This window comes from Gossypium arboreum, chromosome 12, assembly GCF_025698485.1.
Source record: "Gossypium arboreum isolate Shixiya-1 chromosome 12, ASM2569848v2, whole genome shotgun sequence".
NCBI classification, from domain to species: domain Eukaryota; kingdom Viridiplantae; phylum Streptophyta; class Magnoliopsida; order Malvales; family Malvaceae; genus Gossypium; species Gossypium arboreum.
The window spans coordinates 8813798-8835556 of NC_069081.1; the positions used below are offsets into that span (position 1 = coordinate 8813798).

The 21759-nt window shown below is 34.4% G+C and overlaps 2 protein-coding genes and 1 pseudogene across 5 annotated transcripts; 2 read left to right on the forward strand and 1 right to left on the reverse strand.

Annotated features, from left to right (window-relative positions):
* Window positions 1-562: 562 nt before the first annotated feature.
* LOC108476610 (uncharacterized) lies at window positions 563-9859 on the forward strand. 3 transcript variants are annotated; one of them, XM_017778875.2, is made up of 21 exons: window positions 563-1118; window positions 1502-1654; window positions 1869-1945; window positions 2519-2623; window positions 3847-3903; window positions 4017-4090; window positions 4472-4571; window positions 4947-5017; window positions 5157-5257; window positions 5363-5466; window positions 5553-5606; window positions 5698-5753; window positions 5980-6018; window positions 6138-6282; window positions 6427-6608; window positions 6687-6754; window positions 6934-7006; window positions 7077-7138; window positions 7223-8150; window positions 8541-8831; window positions 9422-9859. In XM_017778875.2, the coding sequence occupies exons 3-21, from the start codon at window positions 1874-1876 to the stop codon at window positions 9696-9698; spliced, it is 2859 nt and encodes a 952-aa protein (XP_017634364.1). In that variant the 5' UTR covers window positions 563-1118; window positions 1502-1654; window positions 1869-1873; the 3' UTR covers window positions 9699-9859. The 3 variants fall into 3 exon arrangements, with proteins under 3 accessions (XP_017634364.1, XP_017634363.1, XP_052878791.1); XM_017778874.2 differs by lacking the exon at window positions 1502-1654; XM_053022831.1 differs by lacking the exons at window positions 563-1118; window positions 1502-1654; window positions 1869-1945; window positions 2519-2623 and having other exon boundaries at window positions 3847-3948.
* A 1056-nt stretch (window positions 9860-10915) lies between these two features.
* LOC108479519 (30-kDa cleavage and polyadenylation specificity factor 30) lies at window positions 10916-16719 on the reverse strand. Of its 2 annotated transcripts, none has more exons than XM_017782179.2 (7): window positions 16098-16699; window positions 15277-15672; window positions 13899-14061; window positions 13529-13639; window positions 13203-13271; window positions 12895-12981; window positions 10916-12199 (listed from the first exon to the last, which is right to left on the reverse strand). In XM_017782179.2, exons 1-7 carry the CDS (start codon window positions 16484-16486, stop codon window positions 11315-11317), a joined length of 2100 nt encoding a protein of 699 aa, XP_017637668.1. In that variant the 5' UTR covers window positions 16487-16699; the 3' UTR covers window positions 10916-11314. The 2 variants fall into 2 exon arrangements, with proteins under 2 accessions (XP_017637668.1, XP_052879054.1); XM_053023094.1 differs by having other exon boundaries at window positions 12122-12377; window positions 16098-16719.
* A 2320-nt stretch (window positions 16720-19039) lies between these two features.
* On the forward strand, window positions 19040-21759 carry LOC108476800 (26S proteasome non-ATPase regulatory subunit 13 homolog B-like; annotated as a pseudogene).

Here is a 21759-nt window from a genome sequence, read left to right on the forward strand (position 1 = left end):
ACCAAAAGCTCTGAAAGACCAACGCATCAGTGGCGTATAAAAAACTAACTCTCAAATGGCCTATCCTCATACTCATCGTCTTAAATTTCAATTTTACCATCAATATAATTCAAATAGTTAGAATTAGAATTAATCACTAAAATGTATTATCAAATTTAATTTATAATAATTAATATATCTGGATTTAGTTCACTCTGAAACATGAAAATTCAAAGCTTCATTTATCTCAATTTTACTATTTTCTTTATTGGCAAAATAATAGATATTATTAATTTCAAATGTAAGATACAATAATTATGAAAATTATATTTTAATGTAATTATTAAGAAAGTATTTTAAAGTTTGTTAAAAATTGTATTTGAAAAATTAAACTAAAATTTGTCTGGCAAAAAGAAAAAAAACCCTAAAATCTTATGAAATGGACTCGAAAACGATTATATTCGACTAGTAAGCAAGAAGACAATGGCAAGAATCTAATATTGAGATGCCTCCCGCGTAAAAAACAAGCATAATAACTGGATTATATAAATTTTTTTGAAAGTTTCATCTCATTTTTAACTTGTTTTCTGTTGATTCAAGTCCTGTTCAATAATAACCCCAGCCTCTTATTCGAAGTTACGCTTTAAGAAAACAGAGCTTGCGTGCTAAATTTCGCTTCGAGATTAGTTGATAGAGAAAGGGACTTGATTAATTACCTCACAAATCTTTCCACTTACATTATTTGCTTAATGGAATAAAAAATAATTTCAAAACGATTCTAGAAAAGTAAAATGTAGTAGCACTTTATAACATAATTAAGGTTGAATAATTTCTATGAGTCACATTGATTATAATTGTAACTTAAAAAAAAAAAGATATAGGATCATAAAATAAAAACCTAAAAGTCAAGGGACTTAAATCGAAATAGCATAAATTATAAGAGAACAAGATCAGCTTACAATGTGTGGGGGGCAGGATACAAAAACAACGTCTTTTGATTAATCTTAACATGTTTTCTCTAAATCTCAGAAGCCCATTCCTATAAATTTGAGGATTCAAGCATTTGATCTTTGTTTCAACATTGTACCAATCCTTTCTTTTCCTATAACCCATTTCAGGTTCTGGTCAAAGCTTCTCAGGTTAGAGACTTCACTTTTTTTTCTCATGTATTATTTCGTGATCTTTTATTCGTATAATGTATATTATAAGCTTATTCGTAGTTTTATCAGTATATCTATCTATTGTCAATGTTTTTGAAGTTCTATTGGCCAGGCAGATGATCAATGATTGCAGGGAAATCAGTTATTAATCGATATGGAATTTTAGCCGCTCACTACTTTTATGTATGCATGTATGTATGTAGGCATGAAGGTATTGGATATTGATTTGCCTACAGTTAGTTTTAAGCATGTTATGTGTTTGAACAGAATCAATTCCAATGAACTTGGAAATATTGGCTTTACTGTATACCATTTTAGAGTCTATGGATCTTAAATCTAATTTCTTAATCTGATGAATCTAGGATAAAATTTAGAAATAAAGCTAAAAGAGGGGATTTGAAATTCAGTAGAAACCAAATTTCAACAAAAAAATGTACAAGGTATCTTGAAGCTTTATCATGGCATTCTTCTTGTGGAGAATGATAATTGTAAATGCTGTCTGGAGTTATTAATATGTAAGTTCTAACTTTGAATTTTATTCTTTTGAAAGACTTGTACTTCTTTGTAATTGCTAAAAGGGTGGAGAAAGGAAAAAAGTCTGTATGAAGCTATGCAGAATTAGAACCCTTTTTTCAAATTTTATAGTTTTATTGTTCTGATGTCATTATTGCAAGTTGTTTGAAAGCAATTAAGCTGATTTATTTGCTATTCACTTATATGTATATTCAGGAAAGATGTCTGAGAGAAAGATCCTGGATAATGGTTTTGATGGAGATAAAGACACATCTAATCATTCAATAAATAAGGTAAGTCACGTTTAAATTTTGGGGCGCTAATAATTTGCACTTCTGCTTTATGGAATTCAGGTAAGGCCACTTTCTACTTGTTTTTGAAGGGTTTGACTTCATTTTGTTCGAGTTAGAAGCCTTCTATAAGAGGTGGATATAAAAAAAGTTATAATTGTTGTTAAAGTCACATATACAAGACCTAAAGGCTTCTGATCCTTATTAGAAAAAGAAGCTTATTATCCAGCCAAACCAGATCATGAAGTCTGATGAATTAAATTTTTATTCATTTCCTAGTCTTTTGATGTTGAAGCCAACATGCAGCTCTCCCCGTTTTCATCTACCATTCGTAACCCATCAATATAAATGAAGGATGCTTAATTGCTTATGATATTAAAAGTCTAGGAAAGATTCTGTATCCACTAAATCTCTCATTGATGACTGTCAATGTCACTACTGCTTTTATGTTTAAGAGTTGTATTCAGTGTCTGATAATGATTTCTATAGTCATAGGCTTCCAACTTGCATTTTGCTACTTAGAAGGCTTTTTTGTACATATTTATATTTCTGATGCTTTTGCCTGTTTTGCTTCAGGTTGACACTGGGAAACCGCCATCACTGACTTGGAGGCGAAAACTAAATGGTGAGGGACGAGTTCCTTCAATGTTCACTCTAACTTTTCAAGAGAAGCTTCAGATGGTATGTTTAGACAGCAAAAGTTTTCATGGTTTTTGCAAATCATAAACCTCGTGACATGTATATTGTGTAATTTACTTTTGTTGTTTCAAATGTAAATGCATAATACTCTTAAAGAGATATTTTCAAAAGGATAAACAGAAAATAGCTTAAGCTGATTTGGAGATAGGCAATATAATTGTGAGTGAGCACCTATTACAGTTATAGGCTGTTAAGCATGGAATTCCAACTCTCTGCATCAGAATTTGTTTACAAAATTGCACAGCATTTCTTTTTACTGTAGTCAAATATATAACACTAAGATTGAGAGAATGAGCTTACATGAGATGAATCATGCAAGTAGGGTTAATATATAAGGAGGTACCTGAACTTGACAATCTATACCTACTTGGTACCTAAACATTTTTTGGACCTAATTGGTACCTAAACTTGAAAACTATAAGCCAACTTGATACATTTTTAGGTACCTGGCTAATGCTGTTAAAGTACGTTGATGTGACATTAATGACCAATAGCATGGTGACATGTAGCAGCCTCACATTTTGACAATTGGGGAAAATAAAAAATTATAATTTTTTTATAAATTATAAATTATTTGTTTTTTGCCACATGTCACCGTGCTAATGGTCGTCAATGCCATGTCAACGTATTTTAATGGTGTTAGTATCTAAAAGAAAATATCAAGTTGGCTTATGGTTACATAGTATCAAGTTGGCTTATGGCTACAGTTTCTGAATTAAGGTACCAATTAGGTCCAAAAAAAATTAGGTAGTGCCGGTAACTTCGTATATATTAACCCTAATATAAATTATCTAAACAAAATGTACAAGATTTCCAATACATTTTATTGTAAATGAATTTTAGCTCTTGAAATTTGCCAAAACCAAGTTGACACGCCATGTCAAACATGGTAGAAATTGAGTTTAGTTTTGTCAAGTGTCTTACAGCCAATACTTTCTAGAATCTCCAATAAACAATAACACCCTGGTATGAGATACTAAAACATGAAGTAGGTTTGAAGTGGTATAAATAGAACACGAAGAAGATAGAGTTTGACAAACATTTATCAATGCATTTTCTGGTGGCAATTATTACAATGTTTTGACCTTGTTTTAACCAGATATAGACAAGTTCTTTACAGTATAATGCACATTTGGTAGTAGCATTTGGAAAATGCATACCCTTTCTTATTATTTGATCCACAAACCATTGTTTTGCTTTGATAGGCTCCCATAGGTATTCGGCTGTGGCAGCTGATCCGAGAAAACTCAGCCAAAGGAAGGGTGATCTACTTAATTACGTCTTCTTAGCATCATGTGTTATAAATGGTAAATATTACCATTTGACCTAATTTTTCTGTTCTGTTTTCTGACACATCTTAACGTTTGTTTTGAAGCGGGGTGTTATTATCGACCCGTTTGCTAAGCGCTATATCACATCTTCTCACGGTATTCCTCTAGGTGGTGTTGGGTATGTCTTCATTTACTTGCTGAAAATTCTTATTTCAGTTTACTTCTATATGTAACATTAAAGAATGAATGCTTATTAATTTATTGGTCATATGTTTCTTAGGGATGTAAAGTCACCTTAAACCATTCCTATGCTTATTACTTTACAAATCAAATAAAAATTTTTTAACCTTTGAATTATTTATGCATTTAAGCAGCACATATCCATATTAGTTTTATGGATTTTCAAATATGACAATTTGCCTGAAAAATGTTAGCAGCAACATAATGTTCTTTGAGATTTACCCACTTTATGTGCCTTGTTGTTGTTGTTCTTTTCCTGAATACTAACTCTTTTAATATTCTTATCCCTCTTGTTCCACTTCTCAATAATGCCTTTCAGTGCTGGAAGCATTGGAAGAAGTTACAAAGGTGAATTTCAGCGCTGGCAACTATTTCCTAGAATATGTGAAGAGAAACCAGTTTTAGCGAATCAGTTTTCTGTAAGTCGGTTATCCCTAGCCAGCCTAGAGAAAGGAATATACTGGTGTTGCATCATTTCTATTGCCAGCAGCTATAATTTAAACTAGACGCATGTTCTATCAAAAGTTGGCTTGTCAAAAACCGGGAAATTTCTAACAAGCATTTTATGCTATGCTTCTTTAAATCTGTGAGTCTGTGACATTGTTAGTTGTTGATGAACATGACTTTCTGGCAGAAGTATCTGCAAGATAACCGAAGTTGTGATTAAGAAGTTGCCCCCTTTTCCACTTTTTTTTTCAACTGTCATTACCATTACCCTTTTAATTGTAGGGGATAATGTGTAAGATTCATGGCATTGATAATCTGTGTTAATGGACTTTAAATGTTTCTTGCAGGTTTTTGTTTCACGCTCAAGCGGCAAAAAGTATTCCAGTGTACTGTGCCCGGCAAGTTCTGAGCTAGTCAAGTAAGCAGATATTCTTTTATCTCTATGTTTAATAAATGCATGCTGTTGATTATTGCTTGAGAGCAATACGCTTTGTTTGGTACATTGGAAGAACAAGAAAAGGTTATCTTACCAATTACGAATATTATGTGCATTAAAGAGAAGATGCAGTTTCTGGAATTGGTTCCTGGGACTGGAATCTGAGGGGTAATAATTCTACATATCATGCTTTATACCCAAGGGCTTGGACAGTATATGAAGGTATCCACATTACCAAGTGGTGAACCTTTTGCCTTTATTCTTTTACGACCACATTCTTGGATGTATCATCTTATAGGGTGGTCACAATCTTGTCTTAAAATGCAGGTGAACCTGACCCAGAACTTGAAATTGTTTGTCGGCAAATTTCACCTGTCATTCCTGATAATTACAAAGAAAGCAGCTTTCCCGTTTCAGCTTTTACTTTCACCGTGAGAATGGATCTTCTAAAAATTTTCTTTACTATGGTGAAGACGACTTGCTTTGGAATTGATCAGTTTGATTTTTGATAGTTCAGCTATATAATAATGGAAACACCAATGCAGAGGTCACGTTGCTTTTCACTTGGGCTGTGAGTAACTATTTTCCTTTTAATGTGTTTATCCCTCAATTGACCATTAGCAGCTAGTATTCATGCCATATTTTTGTGTATATCTTCTCAGAATTCCGTGGGAGGAGTATCTGGATTTTCTGGTCATCACTCCAATTCAAAAATAATGTAAGCATGTCATGCTTATATACGTATTCACACACCTGCACATGCACACATACGCATACACATACAGACTTGTATAGATGTGTGTGCGGATGTGTCTGTATGCTAATTTTCAGTTTCACTCATTCTACATATTACTTGTTTATTATTTCTTTCCTTTTATCGGAATGTTCTTATCTTTGTAGCATATTTTGGTTTATACTACTAACATATCAACTGATTTTGCTAGGATGAAGGATGGTGTGCACGGTGTCCTTTTACATCACATGTAAGGTCATCAGTGAAGCTGGGGGATAAAAAGTGTTTCAACTTGGTTTGTTCTGTTTATTAGCTTTTGCATTGCTTCTTTTTGGTTTCTATAATTAACACCTTGTATTACTGCCACAGGACTGCAGATGAACAACCTCCTGTGACTTTTGCAATCGCTGCCCAGGAAACCCATGGCATTCGTATTTCAGAGTGCCCCTGCTTTTTGATATCCGGAAACTCACAAGGCATAACTGCAAAAGAAATGTGGCAAGAAATAAAAGAGGTATGTTGATTTTTTCCCCTTCAGATCCCTTGTGTACTATTCACAAAGATTGCCTCTGAGCTACTTAAGCGTGGGGGCAAAATTACTGGGTCAACATTGATCATCATTTCACTGAACTTGAGACATCTCAAAATGTTTTTGTAGCATGGCTCCTTTGAGCATTTAAAATCCACTGAAGCATCAGTGCCTTCAGAACAAGGGTCGTCTATCGGGGCAGCCATTGCAGCTTCTGTGACAATTCCATCTGATGCTGTACGTACTGTTAATTTTTCATTGGCATGGGACTGTCCTGAAGTAAACTTTATGGGTGGAAAGACTTATTACAGGTTTGTGACTACATACTTGTAGAAGAAATATCCCTATTTGAAAGCTTATTTTCTTGCTGAATAGTGTATTATTTACAGGCGCTATACGAAGTTCTATGGATCTAATGGGGATGCTGCAGCAAATATTGCACATGATGCTATTCTTGGTAATATTTCTCTGTTTTCATTATGTTAATCATGGTTTCTAAAATTATAAGAATAAATTTTTCTAAACTTTATAAGATTTGTTAATGGAAAAAGCCCTCAAATTTTAAGTTTACCAGTTTCTCAAATTAGTTGCTTATAGTCCTTATTGCATTTGCATGTTCATTTTCTTGAAACATAGAGCACAACAGTTGGGAATCACAAATCGAAACATGGCAAAGGCCTGTACTCCAAGACAAGAGGCTTCCTGAATGGTTAGTTCTTGTTTATTATTTGTAATTACCCATGCTATCAGGCTCTAATTTTCCTGAACTCGTCCAACAGGTACCCCGTCACTTTATTCAATGAGCTCTATTATCTTAATTCAGGGGGAACGATTTGGACAGGTACCTAGATATTAACTCAATTGTTAAAATTGGATTTCTTGTAGATGACTTGTGCCAATCTTTCCCTTTTTGTCTGTACTGCAGATGGGTCATCTCCGGTCCATAGTTTAGAAAGCATTGGAGGAAAGAAGTTTTCCCTTGATAAATCCCAGTTGGGATTGAAAAGCATAATTGGTGTTCCCCATAAAAATGATACTGCCATTGACATTTTGGGAAGGATGACTTCTATACTCGAGCAAATACACACTCCAATTACATCAAATTCGGCTTTAGGAACAAATTTGCTTCAAGAAGGAGAGGAAAATATTGGTCAATTCCTTTATCTTGAAGGAATTGAGTATCACATGTGGAACACCTATGATGTCCATTTTTATGCATCTTTTGCACTAATCATGTTATTTCCAAAACTACAACTCAGCATCCAAAGAGACTTTGCAGCTGCAGTAATGATGCATGATCCTAGTAAGATGAAACTTTTACATGATGGACAACTGGTACCGAGAAAGGTTCTTGGAGCTGTTCCACATGATATTGGAATGGCTGACCCATGGTTTGAAGTAAATGCATACTGCCTTTATGACACTGATCAATGGAAAGACTTGAATCCAAAATTTGTTCTCCAAGTGTACAGGGATGTCATTGCCACAGGTGACAAAAAGTTTGCGCAAGCCGTTTGGCCCTCTGTTTATGTTGCAATGGCTTATATGGATCAATTTGACAAGGATGGTGATGGGATGATTGAGAATGATGGCTTCCCTGATCAGACATATGATACGTGGTCTGTATCTGGTGTAAGTGCCTATAGTGGTGGGCTATGGGTGGCAGCCTTACAGGCTGCATCTGCCTTGGCACATGAAGTAGGAGACAAGGGTTCTGAAGATTATTTTTGGTACAAGTTTCTGAAAGCAAAAGACGTCTATCAGAAATTGTGGAATGGCTCTTACTTTAATTATGACAACAGTGGCAGTCGCACAAGTTCATCTATTCAGGCTGATCAATTGGCTGGCCAATGGTCTGTAATGATGGATGTAACTTAAATTCTAGTCCAGCATTTACTTTCGGGCATAATCTAGAATATGTTTTCGTTAGAATTTTATGTTTCTTAATTCTCATTTCAAAAGCATTTTCTTTATTCTGAACCTAGGATTTTCTCTCATTTATTTTTCTGATTAGAAAATATAAGCAGTACCTTTAAAAGATGATATTGGCATGCATCTATCCCATAATGTTTTTTGGTCTAAGCATGAATATTTTCACAATTTGCTCAAGCTAATTGAAATTTTGACCAATGTAGGCATGAAATTATTATTTTTGTTAATCTTGTTGCATGTTCCTTTTCATCCCAACAAAATTTCTTAATATTGTTTTATTCACGTGGTAATGAATTACAATGTCTTTGTAGGTATGCAAGGGCATGTGGTCTTTTTCCAATAGTCGATGAAGACAAAGCAAGAAGTGTGTTAGAGAAGGTATACAACTACAATGTCTTAAAAGTGAAAGGTGGAAAGCGGGGGGCTGTAAATGGGATGCTGCCTGATGGAAGAGTTGATATGTCATCCATGCAAGCAAGGGAAATATGGTCTGGAGTTACATATGCGGTGGCTGCAACAATGATCCATGAAGATTTGGTGGATATGGCATTTCATACTGCAAGTGGCATCTTTGAATCAGTGTGGTCTGAAGAAGGACTAGGGTAAGATGGCTTTTCTTTCTTTTTCTTCTCTCTTTTTTCGTTTTTCTGTAGTTGACATGATTTTTTTGGAAAGCCTTCCCACTAATGTTAGAGTGACATAAGAATAGATACTGAAGGATTTAAAACCAAATGGAATTCACAGATTGTAGAAGTTTCCTCTTGATGTTGATTTTTTTTTCTCCCATGGTTCAGACCTCAGAAGAAAGTAATCCTTCTTGAGATTTGAGATTGGAGTTTTTTATCGATTTCTTCAAATGTCTAGTCTTTTGGGATACTTCCTTTTGCTTTAGGACGGTGGCAAGTACAAACTTCACTCCAAATATAATTCTTAGATGTAATGTAGGGGAATTCCATCTTGTTATCATTGAAACCATAAAATAAGATTGTAAATGTGTAAGATTGATCAATTTCGAGCTCTGCTGAAAAACTAGATAGTAGCAACAATGTCTTGGAAGGGATATTTTACCCTTTGAAATACTTGCACTGGAAACTTTCCATGCTTCTGCATCTACTTCTTGAAACATCACATTGATGATTATTGTTCTAATATTCATCCTTTGCTCACTAACATGTTGCTAATATGTTTACAGTTACTCATTTCAAACTCCGGAAGCTTGGAACACAGATGATCAATACAGGTCTCTAACTTACATGCGCCCGTTGGCCATATGGGCAATGCAATGGGCCTTATCAAGACCAAAACTTCCAAAGCAGGAGCTAAAACCTGAAATGGAGGCAGATTCGCTACGTATACACCATGCCGGCTTCTCCAAAGTTGCTCGCCTTCTAAAATTGCCTGGAGATCAAAGATCCAAAAGTCTTTTACAGATTATGTTCGATTATACTTGCAAGAGAATGTTGACTTGATTGATTGGTGCAATTATTATAGTGTATGATAGAGTGTGCAATGCATTATTCAATAATTGGAAAACTTGAGTATTTGCAAAATTTATATTGTTATTGGAAAATAGTGTATTCAGTACTTCAAAATATAATAATTTGCTGTGTAAGCAGATCTGTTCTCTAAACTAGTTTTGATTATCTTCATTTGCAACCACACCCCTAATTTTGTTCACTAAATTACGCTGTAAGAATCTAACTACTATTATAGTTGCCACTGCCGGGCTTTTTTTTTTTTTTATGGGTAAACTATATCACAATCTAATTATGAGTTTTTCTTTTTTTTTTCTATTATCCAACTATGATTTTTTTTTTAAAATTGGTCACCCAATTAATCGAAATTGTTTTTTGTCCATTTTTGTTAATTGCACTATCTGGAGGGTAATAAAAAATTAATATAATAACAAATTTAACTCTCAATTTTTATATATTATATTATTTGAGTGTTTGAACGCCAAAAGAAGAGGCAGATGGGGAAGGGTTTCTTATTTAATATTAATATAAAATGTAAAAAATTCAACATAATATAAAATTTAAATTTATTATTATATTTTTAAAAATGTTTATGTATTTTTATATATTTCTTTGAAGTTTTAGAATTAGGACCAAATTGTGATCATTTGTAAATTTTGAGGGTTAATTTTTAAAATTATGATTACATTGAAATAATATGTAAAAGTTGAGAACTAAATTTGTTATTATATCGATTTTTTAACTATCATGTTACCCAATTTTTAGTGCAATTAACAGAGATGGGACTAAAAAAACAATCTTGTTTAGTTGGATGTCCAATTTAAAAAAACTCATTGGGTGACAAAACTGAGACAAATCCATAGTTAGGTAATCACTTTTTTTTTTAAAAAAATCAATTTAAAAAAATTCATTGGGTGACAAAATTAAGACAAATCCAGGTAATCAATTTAAAAAAAAAATTCATAATTGGGGGGCAAAGAAAAAGACCCAGGAGACCTATGATGCAGTTTACCCTTTTTCTATTTGAGAGGCATGCTCAAAAAAGAGAAGTTTCCATGCATCTTTGGTCGTGTTGTCCATGTATTATGTGATCCAATAATTCAGAAACATTCTGCATTGCTTCAAAATTTTGAATCATTAACAATGCCAATAGGAACACCAAGAAAGAAAAAAAAAAGAACAATGGCAATAAAAACAAAAGGAAGCTGAAATGGGTATAAACCGTGAAACATTAAATATCATGCATCCAACTCCAATGAAGAGCCTTTTCCTTTTACTTCCATGTCCTAACCCTTCCAACATGAAATCTTACATGAGATATAGCATGTAGGCTAAATACCTTTCTTGACAATATATATTCACTCTTCTCGTGATCCGGTGCATGATCATACACAATAAACAATATAGTTCCACAGTTTGGAGCAAAACTAATGCACCAAAACACAATCTAAACCTAGGTTTTTCTGCAGCTCTCCAGTATGTCAATTGTGAGATGAAACCATCTACATATGCAAAGTCAGTTGCTTAAAAATGTTCAACAATGGCAGCAAGACAACGTGGTTGAGAGCAAGGCAGTGATTCTAACATCCTCCAAACCGTAAGCATTGCATCTAGTGATCAGAAGCAGTGGCAACATCTCCTTCCAAGCCTCTCCGTTTCTTCTTCCCTTCCCCATGCCTTGACCTCCTGGGTGCCTCATCCTCACTTTCACTGTCATCATTTCTGAAGCTGTTTCCAGCAGCAAACTGATCTTCATGGTGGGCCTTTTGTCCTTCTTGCTGATACTGTGTCTCATCGTCCAACCCGCCCCCTGGACCACCCATTTCCTGACCTCTACCCTGCTCTGATCCTGCACTAGATCTGTCATTGGTCGGTGTCCTCTGATCTCTTTTAATAGCCCGGCCAGAGTTCTGAGAGGCAGGTGCTGGAGGTAGGGGAAACATAGGAGGCATGCCAACGGGCCGGCCACCTCGAGCAGGATTAGTACCTGTGGGCCCCATACCCCCCATAAATGGTGCACGCCCTGGACCCATCATCATCCCAATTCCACCAGATGGAAACATTCCCCCAGGCTGTGGAGGTCGCCCTGGAAACATCATGCCAGATGCAGGACCTGTAAAATCTCCAGAAAACCTGGGTCCATACGGTGCAAAAGGACGAGGAGCACCAAAAAGATCTGGCATCCCAAAACCATCAGGTGTAACTGGTCCATAAGAAAAGCCATCACCACCCATCATCATCGGTGGAAAACCTCGCATTCCAGGCATGGGTCTGGCACCACGGCCTAGCGGCATGTGAGGGGGCCACATGATTCCTCTGCCTCTTCCTCTGCCCTGAGCTGCAGCACCAAAGCTTTCATCCTCCTCCTCACTTTCTTCCTCTTCCTCTTCTTCATTGTCCTCAAATGGAACAATGTCAGGGTTCTCTGCATTATCTGAATTGACTCCCTTTGCTTTCTCTTCTTCTCTTTTTGATTCTGCTGCCAGTGAAATTGCCTGTATCCCAAGAGATTAAACAATTGAATACATCGTACAAATTCATTCATTGTGGGTATCCAATAACATGAAAGGCAAGTCAAAATGTAAGCCTTATACAGCATCCTATTTATCTCAACCAAAAGCATGGCAAAATGAAAGCAATGCCAAAACCCAAACAAAATGCCAGTGAAATTGCCTGTATACCATGGGGATTAAACAGTTGAATAAAACATACAAATTCATGATGTTTCAACAGCGTTACCTTCTTTAAGTAGTTCAAAACAATACTAGTATTTAACTTTGACAGACTATTAGCAAACTGCAATGTGCCTCAAAACAGTTAGTTTCTAACCAATTTCCCACGGAACATCAAGTACAAAAATACATTGCTCTAGTAAGCACAACATGATAACTCAACTCCCCAAAACACTCTGGAGTCCACAAAACCTTATCACTACTGCCACCAGCATAATATGATTTATTAGGACACTATTAGCCTGCACGAGTCTTTAACCCATACTCATATACCATACAAGGACCTCATATTAGGGTATGTAAATAAGATCATACTAATTAGCGTCTAATCAAGTATACACAAGATTTGGCTCCTTCTCTGTTTATTCCTAATTTTCAACTTTCCCACAATTTTCTTATAATTATATTTCTATTGTTTTCGAACTCAGGTATCAAAAAATAAAATAGAATAAGCATACCATAAGCTCACTATCTGGCTCAAGATAAAGCAAGGAGGCCAACTGCTCACCAACAGAAGGCTCTAACTCCTGGCAATCTCTACTTATCTGCAAGTGCACAAAATACAGCAGTAAGGTTGAACTATAATCACACCAAAAACAACAGCATCACATGCTAAAATATTGTGATATTGTCTATTGCAAACAGTATATTAAAGCTAAATTATACATGGTAAAAGCAGATAAATAATTCATATAAGATGACAAAATTATTGCCAAGTTATACTCAATCAATGTTAAGGCTTAACCATCAAAGGCTGGAATTATACCTTCACTGGTAAGTTCTCATTGTAGGGGTTCCTCAAATGCCGAGTTTTGTGGAAAGACAGCTCACATAACTACATATCAAGCAGCAGTTGGTCATCAGAATCTCAGAAAATTTGTGGATGAATGCCCAAAAAATTCAAATTATTGCATCTAACAGAGGGCACAAAACCAATCAGCCAGTGCAGCAATATTATATCTAATAAACACAAATTGTCAAAACTACCTCCATGCTAAGAATATCTTTAATGTTTTTAGTTCCTTAAAACTTAGCTTCATAGAAATTTTATTTTAAAAGGAAAGGAGGGGGGAGGGGTATAGAGAAACACACCTTTAACCATTTTACCGAGAAATTACGTCCATAATGTGCAGTTCCATGAGCATATTTCCAGTTGCCTCCAGCAACAGATCCACCAATTTTGGATGTCATTTTGGCACAACCCTAATAAGACAAGACAATGTAATAACTAAGACATCATACAACATAAAAAGGCAACATTTTGGACTATTGTTTATATAATGATCTATTAAAGACTGACTAAACAGTAATGCAAGACCTATGGGTGACAAGTTATTTCAGAATAACACAAGTATGAATTCTCAAATTGAATATAGAGGATACAGAATAAGTTATTTCAGAATAACACAAAGGTATGGGTTCTCAAATTGAACAGATGGAGGATATTAGATTTCTGAACTACCTGGAAATGCCGTGTACGGTTAACGGAGAAGACCAAAATCACATTTTCAGCAGAATCAAAAGCTTCATTCAGTTTAGACTCATTGCTTCTTTGAGTTGCCCATACTCCTTGTTGAACAGATAGTTCCAGATTTTCACGGTTGCAACTTTTAACAATAAAATACCTAGGGTGCCATTTTTAAGAGTAATCAATTATAATCAAGTTTTTCACAGCAAAGAAACATAACACTGCCAATAATGTAAAATTCAGAAAATAATAGAACAGCAAACAGAATCTGTCAGCTTGGTATAAGGTAGATGACTACCACAGCAACAGTTAAGATGGAATTTCACAACAATAATCAATCATTAAACAAAGAACAAAGTATTATAATAAGAAGGCAATGGCTTACTGTTGATTATAAAGTGAATTTATACTTAAGGATTTTTAGACATATTAGTTGAAAACCGTTGGAAAGATTGACAAATGCAAAACCAATACACTCACTATTTACAGATTTTTACGTAAACTTAAGCATAGATCTACAGATAGGGTTCTTACTACAGAGCATTTTAATTCATTCTACAACAGGGTTACACTTACAACAATAACCTTTTTCCTCTATTGTTCATGTAAATCACTTTCTTGTTCATATAATCTCTAATCTGTCATATCTCTCACTGGATCACATCATAGCATATAAAGTAGAAAAGACAAGAAGCTGTAAACTTAATAATCAAATCCAGCAAAATAAGCATGCCACTGGAATAGAAGGAAAAAAAAAGGTGATTGATTTTCTTTCAGATCTAAACCAACAAAACTAGGAAATAAACACACTGATACCAGAGTACATAACGCCTTTGTAAACAAGATGGCCTAGTTGTATAAAAATATTTTGAAATTCTAAATAAAGAAAATGATAATACATTAAATTTCTCAATCCTTTTCACCACAAGAAAGTTGTTCGTTGTATCTAAGGCTTCAACAAGTTTAGTTTATAATAACTTCATTTCTCTTTGTAGACAGAAGACAAAAGGAGAAGAAAAATGATAAATTTATTCAACCCTTAACTGTACTATCTAGTCCAAAAGTTTACAGGCATCAACATATTTTTAGATGCCCCTGCAAAATAAAGAATACAAGAGCTTGAAAGAGGAAAACAACGCAGAAAAGAATAGTAAATCATTCAATTGTCAAATTTGAATAATACAGTATAGACGTGTAATAAAAAGAACAACTACCTATTTCAGGTTTTATGATACCAATTACACCTTATAGATAATGACAATTCCTTTGGGCAATTATTATTGAATAAAAGATGTATCTTAACTGTATTTAAAATAAAATACAATTAATGATTTACAGAACTCAATTAAAGACCCCAGGACTCTGAACACACCTAGATATTCCTTGAGGCAAAGGTATAGCAGTTCTGTTTGCCTGGTTAGACTGACCATTGGGGACATTTTGTATCTGGGTCTGGCTGACCTGTTGTTGCGGTTGTTGAACTTGTTGTTGCTGCTGCTGCTGCTGCTGCTGCACGTTAGTAGATTCAGTTGCTGAAGGTTTTCCAGCTGCTCCTTGGTTTACATTGTTTTGTGCTTGTGGAATCTGTGATTTTTCAGTTTGTTGGGGGAAGCCAGCATTCCGCTGTTGATAAAATTTGTTGTTATAATTGTAAGCACTTAATTGCTGAATCTTCTGCAGGACTTCTTCCACAGGAGGAGGAGGTCCTGGGAACTTTGCATGCCTATATCGGCAGTCAGGACCATTAGGACAAAAACCTAGCTTGTACCTGCAGCCGCGGAATTTTGCATATTAATAAACATTCTTAATGATAAAACAGAATTGGTACTAATATATTCAAGAAATTCCAGGGTCTGTATTAGGGTGCATGAAAGGTAAGCTCTTTACTGAATTCGAGGAAAACAAAATGATTTGGATGTCCCAGTGACGTCCAAAAGAAAATACCCATCATTCCTTATAGTTAGTTTTACCAATGTAAAGCACAATTTCTATAAGCTGTTAACAAATTTCATTGAAGATAAAAGAAAGGACAATCTCGCAAGTTACATTCAATATAAAGTAGCACCATTTTAGCTTATATCTAAGTGTTCCGCTAACCCAAATCCTATAAAAAAAAATGGTGCTAGCTATCGATTCAATGTAAAAGAAGAAAATACAAGTATAATTAAGCCAAAAAGCAAAAGAAAAACGCACATGTTACACTCTTTGATATCCTCGTTGGTGTGTTTGTACACACAATCTTGCTCCCGGCACTCACCAAAAAGCCGAAAAAAACGGCAGACGGGCATGCGGGACTTGTCGTACTGGTGAAGGAAGCCACAGGCATCACCCTTCATGCAGAGACTGCGGAGCCAATGCCGGCACACAGTCTGACGGAAGCTCCTTCGGCCAGCTCCACCACCTTGATTTGCGACGGGATCATTTATCGAAGCCTGAACACCACCAGGGGCGGTAAAATTGTTGGTATTGTTGGCGGCAGAAGGATCGGAATTGACGACAGGCATGGAGGCAGTGGGGGCGGGAGGGCCGGCATCGAGACCGCCCTCGAAATCGAAGCTGAGACCTCCCTCCGCGTCATCCATAGTCGATGCGCTTGTGTTTTCGTTTTTTGGGTTGGTTTAGGGTTTATTGTTAGAAATCAAATGCTTTTACCAAGTGAGAGTGTTTCTCCAAAACAGGGTGGGCTTTCACCTTTGAACGTTGGGTTTGGTTTAAAAGTGAATCGATGGAAAATTGCAACTTCAAATCATTTTTATTTGTAAGTTTTCACATATCCATGTAAAAAATTATATCATACAATATAAAATTCCAACACTCCAATTTACTCCAATCCATCATAATGAAGTTACTTGAATGTGGGTTAAATTTGAGGTGCTTAGTCGGGTCCATAAAAGATATTTAGACTTATTCTTTAGACTCGGGTTTGGCCTGGCCTAAAAATGGGCTTATTTTTTTGCACAATTTCGATTCAATTTAAGAAAAGTAAACATGAGTCTGAATCGGCCGACCCATATTTTTTAAAATTTTTTAAATATAATACACTAAAGAAAAGACTAAATTAAAAATTTTCTAACACATTAAAAGTATTTATATAAAAACGCTACCATAAATATAAGAACTATTTTATTATATTAAAAATATAAATAAATATAATAAATGATTTATTGTATTAAATATAAATTTTAAAATTTTATATTTTGGGTTGAGTTGGGTTATTTAGTTGGATAAATTTTTTTTTAGATTTTGGGTAATGAGTTTAATTATTATTGGGTTGGGTTATATTTGGGTGAGCTAGGCTCGATGAAAAAGATCTTGCCCAAGGTCTGGCCCATGTAGAAAACGAGCATTAAATTTTATCCAAACTCATTTTTCGAGCCTCGTATTTTGTCCAAATCCTCCCACTTTTCAGGTAGGCCTTCGAGTCTGGACGGATGGCTCGACTTAGGAGCAAGTCTAAGTGGAGTGGGTGAATTTTTTTTTTTTGAATTGTGGGTAGGGAGCAGTTACAGTAATTGTTTGTCCTGCCTCGTCCAGTTTCATAATATATTCATTCAAAGAGTAAAAATGTAATAATATATTATAAAAAATCATATATTTTATGTTTAAATATTTATCCAACTTCAGAAATATTGAAAATATTAAAGATGAGTAGCAAAATTAAAATAAAGCGAAAAGAGGTGGACTGGAGATAGACGTATCCAACTTTCATAGATATTATAGTAGTTTTTAAAATTATATATTCATTTGTGGAGTAGGGTGTGTAGCAAAGTAAAAAGTGCCAACTGCGAGATGGTGGTGAATTTAGCAACATCGACCCCCATCTTACTGTATTGTCATTCCTAATTATTGAAATGGTAATATTAAGGCTTACAAGATCATGAAATCTTAGGTTTAAATTATAATATGTACTTATTTTTCTATATTAGATTTAAATTAATTTTTATATATTTTATATAAATTATAACAAAGGTTTTTAATTATGTTCTAATTGAGTTCGGTAGTAAAGTGAAATATGCCAACTGTGAGGCAGTAGTGGATTTAACAACATCTACCCATGTCCTGCTCTATTGTCATCCCTAATTATCGAAATGATAATATTGAGACTTATAAGATAATGAAATATTAGGTTTAAATTATAATATATGTTTTTATTTTTCTAGATGATTTCATATTTAAATTAATTTTTATATATTTTATATTAAATATAATAAAGATTTTTAATTATGTTCCAATTAAGTTTATATTTAATTAACTCGTAATATACATATACACACATAAGAAATGATCTACTTCAATGTAAAATTAAAGCTCCGTTTGAAAGCCAGGAAAATATTTTCCGGAAAATATTATCTTAGTTTTACGGTGTTTGGATGGTTGAAAACATTTTACATTAGGAAAATGTTTTCCTAGGCACGGGTAAAATGACCTACAATTTGGGGAAAATGTCTTACTGATTTTATTTCCGTAAGACATTTTCCATCCTCTTCTTCATCCAGGTAAGTCTTCTTCTTCTTCCCTTCTTCAACTTTTTCCATCTCCTTCTTCATCCAAGTAAGTCTTTTTCTTTTCTTTGGTTCTTCAACTTCTTAAATATTTCTTCTATTTTTCCTTACTATCGCATATCTTCTCTTCTCAGGCAAATTTTACACGCCGTTGTTTCATTTCCTATCTTTCTCTCTTTCTCAGAATCTCTTTCTCAGTTCAAGGCCCAATACCCAAACTTTATATTTTCCTCTGGTTTTTAAGTGCCTCTGAAGTCTTCACGCTCTCACTCTCTGCAATATCCATCTCCAGCAGCCACTGAAAAAGGATGTGTGTTCTTTATTTTTATTTTTTTCTCATGTATTTTCCTTCTTTTCCATTTTGCTTCCAACTCCAACTCTCAAGCTTGTAGATTTAATTGAGTTATTCAAAGCCTCTACCTTTAAGTTCTGTTTGATTTTTCTTTAAAATTGTCAATCTCTTCTTTGTTATAAGAAGTTATATATATGGGTTAAAAGTGATGAATTTATTAATGGGTATTTAGTTTTAATGGATAAAACCAACTTCTTTTATTAGAAAATGTCATTTTCAATTATTGAGCTTTGGTTTCTCAAACTGGGTTATGTTTAATAGTTGTATCCGACTATTAAACTATGCAGGTAATTTTATGGAGCTATTTGTTTTATGTTATTTAGTTTTTTTTCTTCTTTAATTGTTCTGTTTCTATGGGTTACCCACGATGCCTTGTTGTTGAAAGCTTGAAAACATGCTCAATTTGAATGAACATGAGAGTGGAATAAGAAATTTCCAAATTCAGTTCATCGTTCAATTTTGGATATCAAACAAGTTGCTAATGTGAAATGATTTTGCCTAGAGTTTGACCATACTTTTTAAACCTTAGTAATACTTCATAACCTAGTTATACTTTAGAGAACCATTTGAAGGGGGAAAGAGATGTGAATGCCTATTGTTGTTGCCTTAACTATATTGTTCTCAATTAATTTTTGTTGGTTCCTATGCATGCTATTCATGAATCCTTTTTCTTTTTAACACAAGCTTAGCATTAGAAAGGGGAGGTAAGTAGCAACAGTCTTTGGTGTTCAATTGTATAAAAAATGCCTATGCCATATCACAGCATGTAAAAAAAAAAGTCAAATTATTTGATGGAATTATCAATCAAAAATATTGGCTTCAGGACTTGAAATGTACATTTTGAAAATTAAAGGGACCAGAAATTATCAAATTATAGTAGAGACTATATCCGCAAACAAAAAGAGCATAGTATAGGGGCTTTTCATATAATTTAACCTTTATGAGGCAGTCACAGTGCAACTATTACTAAAATATCTGGCATTCTTTTTGTACACTTATCATCTTTAGACATTCTAGTTGCTTGGCCTTAGGAACAAGTCTTGGAATAGATCAAATGCAAAGAGTTTGAGTATGTGTTGCTAGGACTTGTGAACAAGTGTTAGAAAAAAATGAGTGCAAAGAGGTTGCTTCACATATTTAATGGATTGAGTTGTTTTAATTTCTTTAGTTCTATGATAAAGATCCATTATTTTTTATGATTTGGTGCTTTTGGTGTGTCATTGCTAATTTTCTTTAGCTTTACTAATCTATTCAACTGTGTGTTGTTCTAGCATTGAATCGACTGGCTTCATTTCATTTAATTTTATTTGAACTATTTTGATATAGGATTTGGCATTTGATCTGTCCCTTTATGCTCTTTTGGGAGATAACATCTACAACTTTGGAGAACTCATTGCTCATCCAATTATAAAGCACATATTTATAAGTTTCTTAAATTCACTATATATTGCAGCAGGTCCAATTGTTATGGAGATGATAGATGCAGTCTTGATTAAGAAAATGTGCTTTTAATTGCACAGAGATAAGGTTCATAGGCCTCATTTATGATACTCATGTTAATGTATGTGGAGGTTTAATAACTGAAAAGTGCCTGCTATTAAGAGCCTCTTTCCGTTTTGCATTTCTTTTCATGCTATTGCAATTACATGAATACATTCTTATTTTTCATTGTGTTGGATTGATTTAAAATGGAGTTTGTGTTGTAGTTTTTTTCTTTTTCTTTTTTTCCCTTCTGAATTTCTTTGCTTTGACGTTTTTATTTTGTTATGTTTGAGATGATGACTGTTGGCATCATTTACAGATAAAGAGTCTTTTGGGGACCAAGGTGGAGTGACTTTATTATATCCTCCAATCCTTTAACTCTGGGAATTTGGTTCGCTATGAAGAATTGTGTCGCGTGCACAATGCTACACTGAGTGCTCAACCAGCCTTGGTTGAGAATGAGAAGAAGCTCTTGGAAAAAATTAATATTTTATGCTTAATGGAGATTATCTTCAGGTGTGTATTGTTTTAGTATACCCTAAGGGATCAGGTGAAAGTTGCTGATAATTGTATGTGGTTAAAAACTAAAGTACAATATGTGTCAATGCTGCCGCCCATCTGATGATCGAACTATTCCTTTAAAAGTTATTGTTGAGAGAACAAAATCGTGTCAATTGAGGATGTTGAGTATCTTCTCATGAAGAGCCTATCTGTAAGTTAAAATATTCATAATATTGTTGTCATCTTTGTTTTTACACGTATTCATTTTCCTTTATCTTCAGTTTTTTCATGACACCTTAATAGGGACTGCAAACTATAAGGGGACACAAATAAATTTTGGATATAAGCCAAGGAAAATACAAATTATTATGAATAGTGAACATTTGTGGAAGTCCAAGTCTTAATTTTTCATATGGACGATGCACCATTGTACACATTTGAGCTGAGGCCTGCATGTACCAACTAGTTATACTTTAGAGGGTTCAAAATTCTAAAGATAACTTGTATAACCTTTTTGCGAATAATGACTGCAGGTTCGTCTAATTGAGGGCATAATTGATCAAGTTGAGGGAACAATTCATGTTTCTTAGGTGTTGCCAAAAGTTTTGGGGATTCCACAGATCAAATCCTTACGTGACCGGTTGGATAATTGGATGGGCAGTTATCAATTGAGGCTGAAACACCTGATCTCGTTGCATCATGAATTTTTTTTCTCCAATTCCTTTCTGCCATTGTAGCAAATCCCTAGGGCAAGAAAAAGAGAAAGTGAAATGCTGAGCAATGAGGATAGAGATAAGCATTAATCATTTGCGGGTAGAACCATCTTTGTATGATCCCTTTAGTAGGTATTGTTTGATCCTTAAATTTTTGTTCTGAAAGGAGCGGCTCATGTACTAAACTTTTCATTTTTGGCATTTATTAAATCTACAATGGCACTGAAATGCCTGAGGATACTATTAAAACTGCAAACATCATCCTTATTTTTCATTTTATATTGGGGTTTTTCATTAGATACAAT